At 45.4% G+C, this 10,873-nt stretch overlaps 2 protein-coding genes across 3 annotated transcripts; both read left to right on the forward strand.

The window, feature by feature from the left end:
* Window positions 1-316: 316 nt before the first annotated feature.
* Window positions 317-3,580, forward strand: LOC136543645 (uncharacterized). Its single transcript, XM_066536033.1, has 5 exons — window positions 317-342; window positions 442-1,345; window positions 1,454-3,003; window positions 3,078-3,380; window positions 3,460-3,580. Exons 1-5 carry the CDS (start codon window positions 317-319, stop codon window positions 3,578-3,580), a joined length of 2,904 nt encoding a protein of 967 aa, XP_066392130.1.
* A 1,052-nt stretch (window positions 3,581-4,632) lies between these two features.
* LOC136545615 (metal transporter Nramp1-like) lies at window positions 4,633-10,873 on the forward strand. Of its 2 annotated transcripts, none has more exons than XM_066537620.1 (13): window positions 4,633-5,095; window positions 5,852-5,930; window positions 6,012-6,052; window positions 6,185-6,263; window positions 6,356-6,460; window positions 7,392-7,501; window positions 7,893-8,074; window positions 8,326-8,395; window positions 8,518-8,691; window positions 8,784-8,900; window positions 9,333-9,464; window positions 10,033-10,128; window positions 10,232-10,873. In XM_066537620.1, the coding sequence occupies exons 1-13, from the start codon at window positions 4,769-4,771 to the stop codon at window positions 10,538-10,540; spliced, it is 1,821 nt and encodes a 606-aa protein (XP_066393717.1). In that variant the 5' UTR covers window positions 4,633-4,768; the 3' UTR covers window positions 10,541-10,873. The 2 variants fall into 2 exon arrangements, with proteins under 2 accessions (XP_066393717.1, XP_066393719.1); XM_066537622.1 differs by having other exon boundaries at window positions 8,784-8,888.

Consider the following 10,873-nt stretch of genomic DNA (forward strand, 5'->3'; position numbering starts at 1 on the left):
CCTCCTCCTCTCCCGTTCGCCGGTCGCCCGCGCCCTTTCTTCCCCGTTCTTCTCCCGCGCCCCTGCTCTCGGCTGCAGCGGCTGGTACGGCGAGGTGGGCTGCAGGACGGTGGCCGGAAGTTGACCCCGATCTGCACTTCCACAACCCCGAACCCAAGCAGGTTTGACCACGCACTTCCCCCACCCTCCGCCCCTCGTTGGCCCTCTTATTTTGCCTTCGTTTACCGAGCTAGGGTTAGGGTTGAACATTGATTTTTACTGCAATTTTGGTTTGTAGGTGGGTGATGTAGCAGGCGTTGGATCCTGATCTGTGACCATGGAACCTGATGGCTGCCCCCCTTGGTGAGTCTCTCTATTTTCACTGTAGGGAAGACAGTTGGACTGAGTTACATGGGGTACTTGGCTAACAATGCAATGTTTTTATGTTTACATTAATGCCAGGATCGAACCTGGCAATGCATTTAGGCTAGTTGTTAAAATCGTTAAGTACACTGCTGTGCTTGAATATGATGGGCTTGTTGAAATTGTTGACCAAGAACATGAGTTGTGGCTAGATAGGAGTGTTGGGTACAGTCTAGCTCAGTTTCATGATAAAATTGCTACGAAGATTATATGGGGACCAAGCCAGACATTGTCAATTTGGGTTTTGGACAGTGATAGTGGCTCTGAATGGAAAATTAGAAGGGATGAGCAATGGCAGAAAATGATAGAGGAGAAATGGGAGGAAAGGATGGCATATATTACTGTTGAGGTTACTACTAAGGATGGATATGAGACAAACAACAGTGGTATTCCTATGTCTGATGTGACCAATGTTGATGCTTCTTATGCTGGAGCTAATTCAGAAGGAATGGCTGATACCTGTACATCTCCAGCACAGGATGGTGATGAGGCAGTTCCAGTAGACTGGGCTACATTGACTATCATCCAAGAGGAAGCTGAGGATGGTGAGGCAAATGCAATAGCTGATGAGGATGTTGTTTATGAGGCAATGGGGTTCCAGGAAGCTCATGAGAAGGCCGAGGAAGCTGCTAGAGAGGAAATTCCTATCCCTACCATCTCTAAGGAACTTGAAAGAGAGATGGAAGATGCTGCAATTACTGTTGATGACACAGCTCCTACTGAGCCTATGGAAGATTGGGATAAGGAATTTCCGGATATGTCAGTTGGCATATACTATCCCTGTATGGATGACTTTAGGATGGCAGTAAGGCAACATGCCATTGTTAAAGATTTTGAGCTTGGGACAGAGAAGTCTGACAAAAAGAGGTTCAGGGGATTTTGCAAGGCAGTTGGCTGTCCTTGGATTATTAGAGCTAGGACTCAACGTGATAAGAGTGTCAGGGTACATTTTTGAACCAATTATTTTGTTTTGTAAGGCAGTTGGCTGTTCATGCATACTTTTTTTGTTTGACTTGAGTTGGTTTCTAACATTGTATGTTTTGTTGTGCAGATTCAGATCAACAGTGGTGTCCACAAGTGTCCATCAACTAATAGGGTTGTTACCAACATGGCTTCTATTGGTTGGGTTGCACAGAAAGCTATACCTCTATTGAAGAAAAAACCAAGTATGGGGGCTGCTGCAGTTAAGGAGTTTCTTGATGACAAGTACAAAATTGAGACAAGCTACCAAACTGTGTGGTATGGGAGACAGAGAGCAGCAGACAAACTATTTGGTAAGTGGTCTGATTCTTATGATTGGTTGTACAGATTCAAAGCCGAGGTAGAGTTGAGGTCACCTGGCAGTGTTGTAGAGATAGACACAGTCACAGTTGATGGGAAAGTGCACTTCACTAGATTTTTTTGTGCCTTCAAGGCTTGCATAGATGGATTCTTATATGGTTGCAGGCCTTACATTAGTATAGATTCCACACATTTAACTGGAGAGTGGAATGGACAAATGCCTGCAGCTTTAGCATTAGATGGGCATAATTGGATGTTTCCACTGGCATTTGGTTTTTTTGACACTGAAACCACAGAAAATTGGACATGGTTCATGGAACAGCTAGGTAAAGCAATAGGGCCCCTGCCTAGGTTGGCTGTTTGCACTGATGCATGCAAGGGGCTTGAAGCTGCAGTCAAGCAAGTGTTTCCATGGGCTGAGCAGAGAGAGTGCTTTAGACATTTGATGGAGAACATGAAGAAGTACTACACTGGAGAGGTTTATGCAAAAAATATGTGGCCTGCAGCAAGAGCCTACTCTCCACACAGGTTCAAGTACTTTTTTGACAAGGTTGTGGCAGCAAGCCCAGGAGTAACAAAGTGGCTAGATGACCATCACAGTTTGTTGTGGGCAAGAAGTAAATTCAGTGCAGACATCAAATGTGATTACATTAACAACAACCTTGCTGAGAGTTGGAATGCTTGGGTGAAGGACTTGAAGGATTTGCCTCCTCACTGCATGGTAGATGGTATAAGGGAGAGGTTAGTGATACTTTTTGCCAAGAGGAGGAGGATCTCCAGGGCCTTATCACCTGGAATACTGCCTGCTGTAATTCACCAACTCAATGCAGCTTCCAAGGGTCTAAGCCACCTGAAGGTCACCAAAGGCTATCCTGAGCAAACTGAAGTGACTGAGATGTATAAGGATGAAGAGGTCAGAAGACATGTTGTTTATTTAACTCAGAGGGCATGTACTTGCAGAGAGTGGCAAGTTACTGGAAAACCCTGTCCACATGCACTAGCAGTCATCACAAGCGTAAGGCAGCCAAGCATGGGCAGCTATGTGGACAATTACTACTCTGTTGAGAGGTTCCAAGCTGCTTATGATGGAATAGTAGCAAATATTACAGACAAATCTCAGTGGCCTGAAGTAAACAAGGGATTTCATCTGCATCCTCCAATTGCGAAAAAGAGAGGGCCAGGCAGGCAAAAGAAAAACAGGGCCAAACCACCAGCTGAGAGAAGTGGGAAGGCAACCAGACAAGCCTTATGTAAAGGATGTGGTGAACATGGGCACAGGCAAGGTAGCTGGAGGTGTAGCTTGACAGGAACTAAGAAAAGGTAGGAGCAACACATTTTTTCTTTATTATTGCTGTTGCTGTAATGTGCTAAAAATTTCACTTTTTTGCTTGTAGGAAGAGAACTAAGAAGACTAGTGTGAAGCCTGGGAGGAAGAAGAGCAAGACAGGGGACATCCCTGCTCCTAAACAAGCCACTCCTAGGACAAGGCTTGCAGCAGCAAGGGAAGCTGCAGTGAGGGCAAGGCTGGAGGCAGAAGAAGCTCAACTCAGAGCTTCAGCAGCTATGGAAGCCGCTGAAGCAGCAGCAAGGGCAGCCAACAGAGAGCTCCCTATTGAACTTGTGCCTATAGAGGTTCAGCTAGCAGCTCCAGGAACCCCATCAGGTCCAAGCACCCCATCAGGTCCAAGCACTAGGAGGTATAATTACTAGGATTTTTGTAAACATCCAGTGCACTGCTTGCTGTTGTAAACACCCCTCACTTTCTATTTTTTTCAGGAGATTATTGTTGGGTGCAGCTGAACCTCTTCCAGAAGGAGAGCTACAAGTTGTGGAGGCCGTGCCCAAGAAGATGACTCCGAGGAGGAAGCAGCTAGCCTCCAAGATCAAGAAAACATAAGATAAGCCAAGGCCGTGGAGATGAAAAACAATGACTTTTGTGGATTCCTAGTGTGCATTGTGGTCAGAACCTGTTAAATGGCATTAGTGCTCTATATTTGTCGGCCAGAACCTGATAAATGGCACCTTATGTACTTTTGTTGGTCAGAACTGTTAAATGGCCATTGCTTTAGCTATGTGTCACCTAGAACCTGTTTAATGATTCTATGTATGGCTGTTATGACCAAACTTAGACATCAGTGGTCTCTTTTAGCTAATGTGCTTGCTGTGTATGGTACATTTCATATATATATTTGGTACAATTCATGTGTGGCCATGATGATGCTGATTTTTAATGTACAGTGGCTGTCGAATTTATGTACTAATATATGTATGCAAATTTGTGACCATGATTAGCATATATCATGTCGAATTTTTACTGTAGGCTGCCTCCTGTAGCAAATATATGTAGAGCACGTTGGTTGGCTGGTTGGAGCTGGAGCACGTGGCTTTTTTTTTTTTTGGAGCACGGTGGCTGGTTAGAGCTGGCTGTCCTAATAGCCTAAGGGGCATGGACGTCTTTTTCCCCGACCGATTCACCGTGGCATGATGACCTGTACTGCCACGAGTCCAAAATAGGCAAATCTTTAGCACCAGAGCAATTCAGATGGCAAAACTATAATTCATATTCTAAAGCTGGCAAGTTAGTAGGAGCCAACCGTAAGGGTGGCAAATATTTAAATATCCCCACTGAGGCGGCTACCGGCCCTGAGCCATGCCATGCCGGGCGTCCCGAATGCTCGTCTTTACCCTCACGCAGTCACACCCGACGTCGTCCTCTTCCTTTCCTGTTTTCAGCTCCGGCCATCCTTGCCCATCCAACACTGCCCGTTGCCCACCACCTCGCCACTGCCCACACGCGTACTAGCCTCGCCTGTGCGCGCAAATGTAAGCTGCCACATAGCCTTGCCAAGCACCACTCGCTCGCGTCTGCCTTGACCTCGCCCAGCCCACGCCCCAGCATGTAGACCACGTTGCCGCTACGTCCATGCCGACCTCTGCGCACGAGCCACCGCTATGCCACTCGCATCAGCCGAGAGGTGATCACATTTACGCCTGTCCACATCAGCCGCGGGAGCGCGTGCAGCGCGCGCTCCCGCCTCAGGGTCACACGACGGCGGGGCGGGCGCGCGCGCGCGCGCGCTGCTCTATGCACGCGACGCGACGCCACCGTCGCGCGCGCCCGCGGCCACCTGCAGGCTATTTACTTCGAGATTCTGGAGATGGAGCGCGGAGTCGCAGAGATCGATCTCGCTCTCAGCGTCGGAGTGTTAGCTACACACCGTCACACCCCCGGCCACGCTGCGATCGTATACGAGGCTGCTCCATTGCCCTCTTCTTCTTCGTTCCCTGCTGCCCCTGCCGGCTGCCGTTAGTGGATCAATCGATGGACGCCGCGCAGGCGCCCGCAGGAGTGGTGGTCGACGTCGAGGCGCTCGCCGGACCCGTAGGGAGCGAGGCCCCCGCTGCGGCTAAGGTAAATGGCGCGTCAGTCCGTCAGCTTCAGTGCATTGATACGTTCGTTCTCACCATCAACACTAGTAGTTTTGCAATCCGCACACACATTGCCTAGTGCCTGCCGTGGCCAGCATTCAGCAAAACCGGGACCTTTTCACGTGCGCTCCGCATGTTTGTGGAAATGCCTACGAGCAATGCATATAGTGGCAGGATTTCGATTGCAGGGTGACAGGGTGCGTGTTTTAGCCTTTCTTAATCTGTTCTGGTTATGCTTTCTGCAAGTAATTAATTTTGGTTTCCATCTGGGTCATTTATTCATTTCTATTGCGGAGGTGGACGTCTTGCCATTATGCTTACGCCCATCCCCAACTTAAACTGCAACTTTCTTTTTGTCTGATTGTCCATGGAGTCCTTTCAGATTGTACTGATTGCTCACTTGCCTTTTCGGCCTTTTCTGCTTCACTGTTCCTGCCTCAGTCAAAGTTTTTGCCTTTTTGGTCTTATTTGGCCTACCTTGATCCCGGAAACTAAAAATAACAAATCTCAATTGTATTCTTTCTGCACTGGTTACATGATCTTTGTATGATAGCAGAGACGTCGATGATCTTAAACATTTGTGTGTTTTGTTCTTTTCTTCTACTACTATTGAAATGATACATTGCTGTCCTGTGGGTTAGATAAAAAATGTACTACCCTTTGTCTTTTAGGTTGTCTCATGCTTTTGATTACTGGGCAATAAGTATCCTTGCTAATTCCATGGTGCTGTGTAACACAGGGCCCAGCATGGAAAAGGTTCTTGTACCACGTTGGACCAGGCTTTATGGTCTGTTTGGCCTACCTTGATCCCGGAAACTGTACGCCCCGCACCATTCTTTCTCTATCTCTTTTTCTCCATATATCGCACACTATTGATGATACTTGTCAAATTTGAACAGTGGGAACAGATTTGCAAGCTGGTGCAGATCACAGATATGAGGTACACTTTCAGATCTTTGTTAAATCACGCCATTCACCCTAGCAAGCAACATTTCTTGCATATTACAAGCCAACACTAACTACTCTGCTCTTTTTTTTGTCATTTATTTATTTTTAATTTGCTCCTCCGTAGCTCCTCTGGGTGACCTTGATTGGCCTCATCTTCGCACTAATTATTCAGTCATTATCTGCTAATCTTGGAGTAGTGACAGGTACGTACTTTATAGACAACTAGGATATATCATGCGTAGGACTACACTCTCTTATGACGTCGATTGGAATTGATGGCTGTTCACTCACTCAGGGCGGCATCTTGCCGAGCTATGCAAGACGGAATATCCAGCATGGGTGAGAATCTGCCTATGGCTGCTAGCAGAGTTAGCTGTGATTGCTGCAGATATCCCAGAAGGTTAATATCATTTCTTGATAATCTTACATAAAAAAATATTGTTCAATTGCTATTTTGATGTGGGGTCACTCCTAGCCTCTCACGCTCGCTGAGGGGCACGGGGGGAGAGGCCGAGGGTTTCCCATAGGTGAATGACCAAGCTGCCTCACAGGGATGAGCGAGGGTAAAGGGATGCGAGGTGATGGAAAAATGCGGATTAAACGCCCATTAGTTTGTCTGGAAAAATTCAACTTGTTTCTTACACGAGCGCCCCGGGTATTTATAGACCATGCTCGGGGACGCGGTGGAATTACACTAGGGTTAGACCCCGGAGGGTGGGCGCTATACAATAACCAAGGGTACGGTGGTAATCTCTTTTCCTTAGCTAACCACTCCCGAGCCCCAATCGGCTTGACGGGGCCGTCACCGCCGTCGGGATGGTCCCCTCCCGCGGTGGGCGCCAAACCTTCGCGCGTTCCCGGCGAGGGTCCACCCGCTGCCACCATTTTGCCCCCTTCTCGCCACGCTCCTACGGCACAGCCAACCTTCGGATGCGTCACCTGAACACAAGGTCAGAACACGTAGAGCATAAAACCCTCGCCGCGGGGGGTAACATCCGCAGCGAGGCAGGTTAGTTTGGCCAACAGTGGGTTGAGGGCCGGGGGGACCTCCCCCCAACATTTGATTTCTGCTGATAGTGTATAATATTACCGAAGATAAATGGATACAATAAAAGAGGATTCAGTGTTGTTCTATACTAATTCTGAATGCCAAAGCTAAAATGACAGATTTATTCTTCTTGCTAATTTTCAGTTCAATTGGTCCACTGTTTATTCCTGTATAACTCAGGAATGCAAGTTAACGGACAAACTTGCTTTGCCAATATAGGGAACTTAATCAGTTTCCATATTCATTTCACCGTTTGCTTCTCACAAATGTTATGATTTTTCAGTTATAGGGACAGCTTTTGCTTTCAACCTCTTGTTCCATATACCTTTGTGGGTGGGGGTTCTCATCACTGGCTCAAGCACACTTCTCCTCCTTGGAATGCAAAAATATGGGGTAATCATTTTATTGCCAGACTATTCATATCAAAAATGTTTTTACTGACATTCTCACAAACACTTGTGTACTCTGTATTCTCTAGTCGTGTTTGGTTTGAGGAGTTGGCCTAGATGAAATGATCCATCATGAGAATTTCTGTGGGATACTGGGACGGCTCTATCCTTCATGTTTACACTAGAAGTGCTTATGCGGAATGAAGTAGTGATGGATCAACACATCCGATTCCTCAGACCAAACAAGAAAATTAGGAGTCAGATGATGTACCACCCCACTGCTCAAACCAAACTCATCAAAAACTACTTCCAACATTAACTCTGTCTAGTACTAATGTTCACCATTTATATAAGAAATTTTTTATGCATGTAGTCTGTTTTGTACATTTACCTAGGTTAGGAAGCTGGAACTTTTGGTTGGACTATTGGTGTTCGTTATGGCAGCATGCTTCTTCATAGAGATGAGCATAGTGAAGCCTCCTGCAAAAGAGGTCATCTACGGGCTATTCATCCCCAGCCTCAGTGGGCCAGGTGCTACTGGAGACACTATAGCCCTTCTTGGGTCTCTTGTGATGCCGTAAGAAATCTAGCATTGAAAATATTTGTGTGTTCATCTGTTTATATGCGGTGTATCTTTTTTTTTTTACTTTCTAGGAGATTTTGTTTTGGATAGAAGCAGCTTGAATTCTTTTTATTGCTACAAACGGTCTTAAGTTTATGCTCTAGAACTCCATTCCTCATCATATCACTATTTTATAGTCTAGGTATTTTGTCAAATAGTGTAGCTCCTTTGCAGTATAAATAATCCTTTTCTTAAATTAATTACAGGCACAATCTATTCTTGCACTCTGCCCTGGTACTGTCAAGGAACACTCCCTCATCAGTAAGAGGAATCAAGGTGAATACATATAATTGAACAGATTCAAATTCAAAAACAATTCAGCTTACATTCTGGCGTTCCACAGTTAAGAAAAATGGCTACAATCAATCAACATATCTGTTCGCTTGTTTGCACTTCAGGATGCATGCAGGTTCTTCCTTTTTGAAAGCGGTGTAGCGATGTTCATGGCACTTCTCATCAACATATGTATCATCTCTGTCTCTGGAACTGTCTGTAACTCAAGCAACCTCTCACCGGATGACTCTGCAAAATGCAGTGATATCACCTTGGACTCCTCGTCCTTCCTCCTCAGGGTATTACTGATTACTGCCTGGTCACTACTCACTAGCTTTTGGGCTCTGTTGACTACCAGAGAGTTTTACTTGATTGCTTTTTTTTATTTCAGAATGTGCTAGGCAACAACAGCGCAGTTGTGTATGGTGTAGCACTCTTGGCTTGTGGAATCAGCTCTTCCATCACTGGTACTTATGCTGGGCAATACATCATGGAGGTACCACTCCTGGTGCGAATATATGTCATCACATAATGTTTGCGATCAAACCACTAAAACTTTGATAATAATTTTAACATATGTAATAATTCAGATGTATCACGTGAGAATGGTATTAGTAAATCCGTTATCTACACATATTTGTTTTTATTAATATATGCTTGGAAAACATAATGGTTGAAGATGCGTAGAGGATCTGTATTTGTCCTAACCAGCAATCAAACTGGATTAGAGCTAGTATCTTCTTCACCTCGATTAACTGATTAGCCTTGTTTCAGTTATCATTGTTAAACTGACAGATTATAATATCATATTCTTTCCAAAATTTACATTACACTTGTACAGAAATTGTTATACTTAGGCATTACATTTCAAGTGCTAAACCTACAATTAATCATGCATGTACTTGAAGCACGGTTTGCATGTCTTTGGCTCTTCGCTCAGGGTTTCTTGGACATCAAGATGAAACAGTGGCTGAGGAACCTGATGACTCGCAGTATTGCCATTGTACCAAGCTTAATCGTTGCCATCATCGGTGGCTCCAGTGGTGCTGGCCATCTCATCATCATTGCATCGGTACAATTGTTTCGTCCACCATCTGTCTGTCTACATAAGCACCATTTACAGAATCTGTAAAGACAACTTATTAGTATAATTGTATGTGAGACCCTGCTAAATACTGATAGTTGAGGGGAAAACGAACCAACTTAAATAGCCAGGCCAAGGACGCGTAGTAATCTTCGGTTAACCGTTTTACGCGAAGCGAGGACGAAAGCGTAAACAGGTTGCTACGTAGGTGGGGCCCACCCCTCGGTAGAGTGGGCCTGTGCCGTGTCCTGGGCCTAGGGCATGTGAGACCCTGCTAAATACTGATAGTTGAGGGGAAAACGAACCAACTTAAATAGCCAGGCCAAGGACGCGTAGTAATCTTCGGTTAACCGTTTTACGCGAAGCGAGGACGAAAGCGTAAACAGGTTGCTACGTAGGTGGGGCCCACCCCTCGGTAGAGTGGGCCTGTGCCGTGTCCTGGGCCTGGGGCGTTACATTGTATGAACTAATAACAAGTCCATTGACTTAAACTTCTGATTGTACAAAGAAATCTTCTGGTGATTGGTTTGGTTGACTTGCTGTAAATTTGGTGCAGATGATACTGTCTTTTGAGCTACCATTTGCTCTCATTCCACTTCTCAAGTTCAGCAGTAGTAGCATCACGATGGGCCAACATAAAAACTCTATCTATGTAAGTACGAAAGTCAGTTGCAACTAACAATTTTTGTTTTTGTTTTGAAAGGACAAATTAGTTTCCTTCCTTAACTAATGATGCATATATTGATGACATGCAGATCATTGGATTCTCTTGGATGCTCGGGTCTGTTATCATTGGGATAAACATCTACTTCCTCTGCTCAAAATTTGTTGGCTGGATCCTTGACAACTCACTGCCAATTTCTGCTAACATTCTCATTGGCATCATCGTGTTCCCTCTTATGCTGCTCTACATTTGTGCTGTGATCTACCTCACGTTAAGGAAGGAGACCATCAAGTTCGTGTCTTGCGGTGAGCTGCAGACCATTGAGACCGACAAATCAAAGGTTGCCAATGATAGCAATAACGAGGAAAAGAAGGAGCATGTATCCTACAATGGCGTCTAGCTTGGCACTGTTCAAGGTGGAGGTGGACGTACTCTATCACAGAAGGAAGTTGGTGCTTACCTAGTACTGATTGGACTGTGTGATATACGTCCTTTGCAATCTGTTTTCACGCTTTTTTGTCTGGTAGTTTAGGCATAATAGTTTGTTGAGCAAATTGGTGCTTACCTTGTAGTTGTTGGTCTCTAGATTGTGCGCGTAGTTTCCTCAGTGGTTTGGATCAGTGTTTTGCAACCGAGTTGTTTCTGGTTGCCTCCTAGATAAGAAGTTGTGTTTAGTTTTAGTGGGTAGGTCTTATTACTGGACTTTGTTTGGTGGTTGTATACTAGTCGTGTG

Source organism: Miscanthus floridulus, chromosome 3, assembly GCF_019320115.1.
Source record: "Miscanthus floridulus cultivar M001 chromosome 3, ASM1932011v1, whole genome shotgun sequence".
Classification (NCBI taxonomy): Eukaryota; Viridiplantae; Streptophyta; class Magnoliopsida; order Poales; family Poaceae; genus Miscanthus; species Miscanthus floridulus.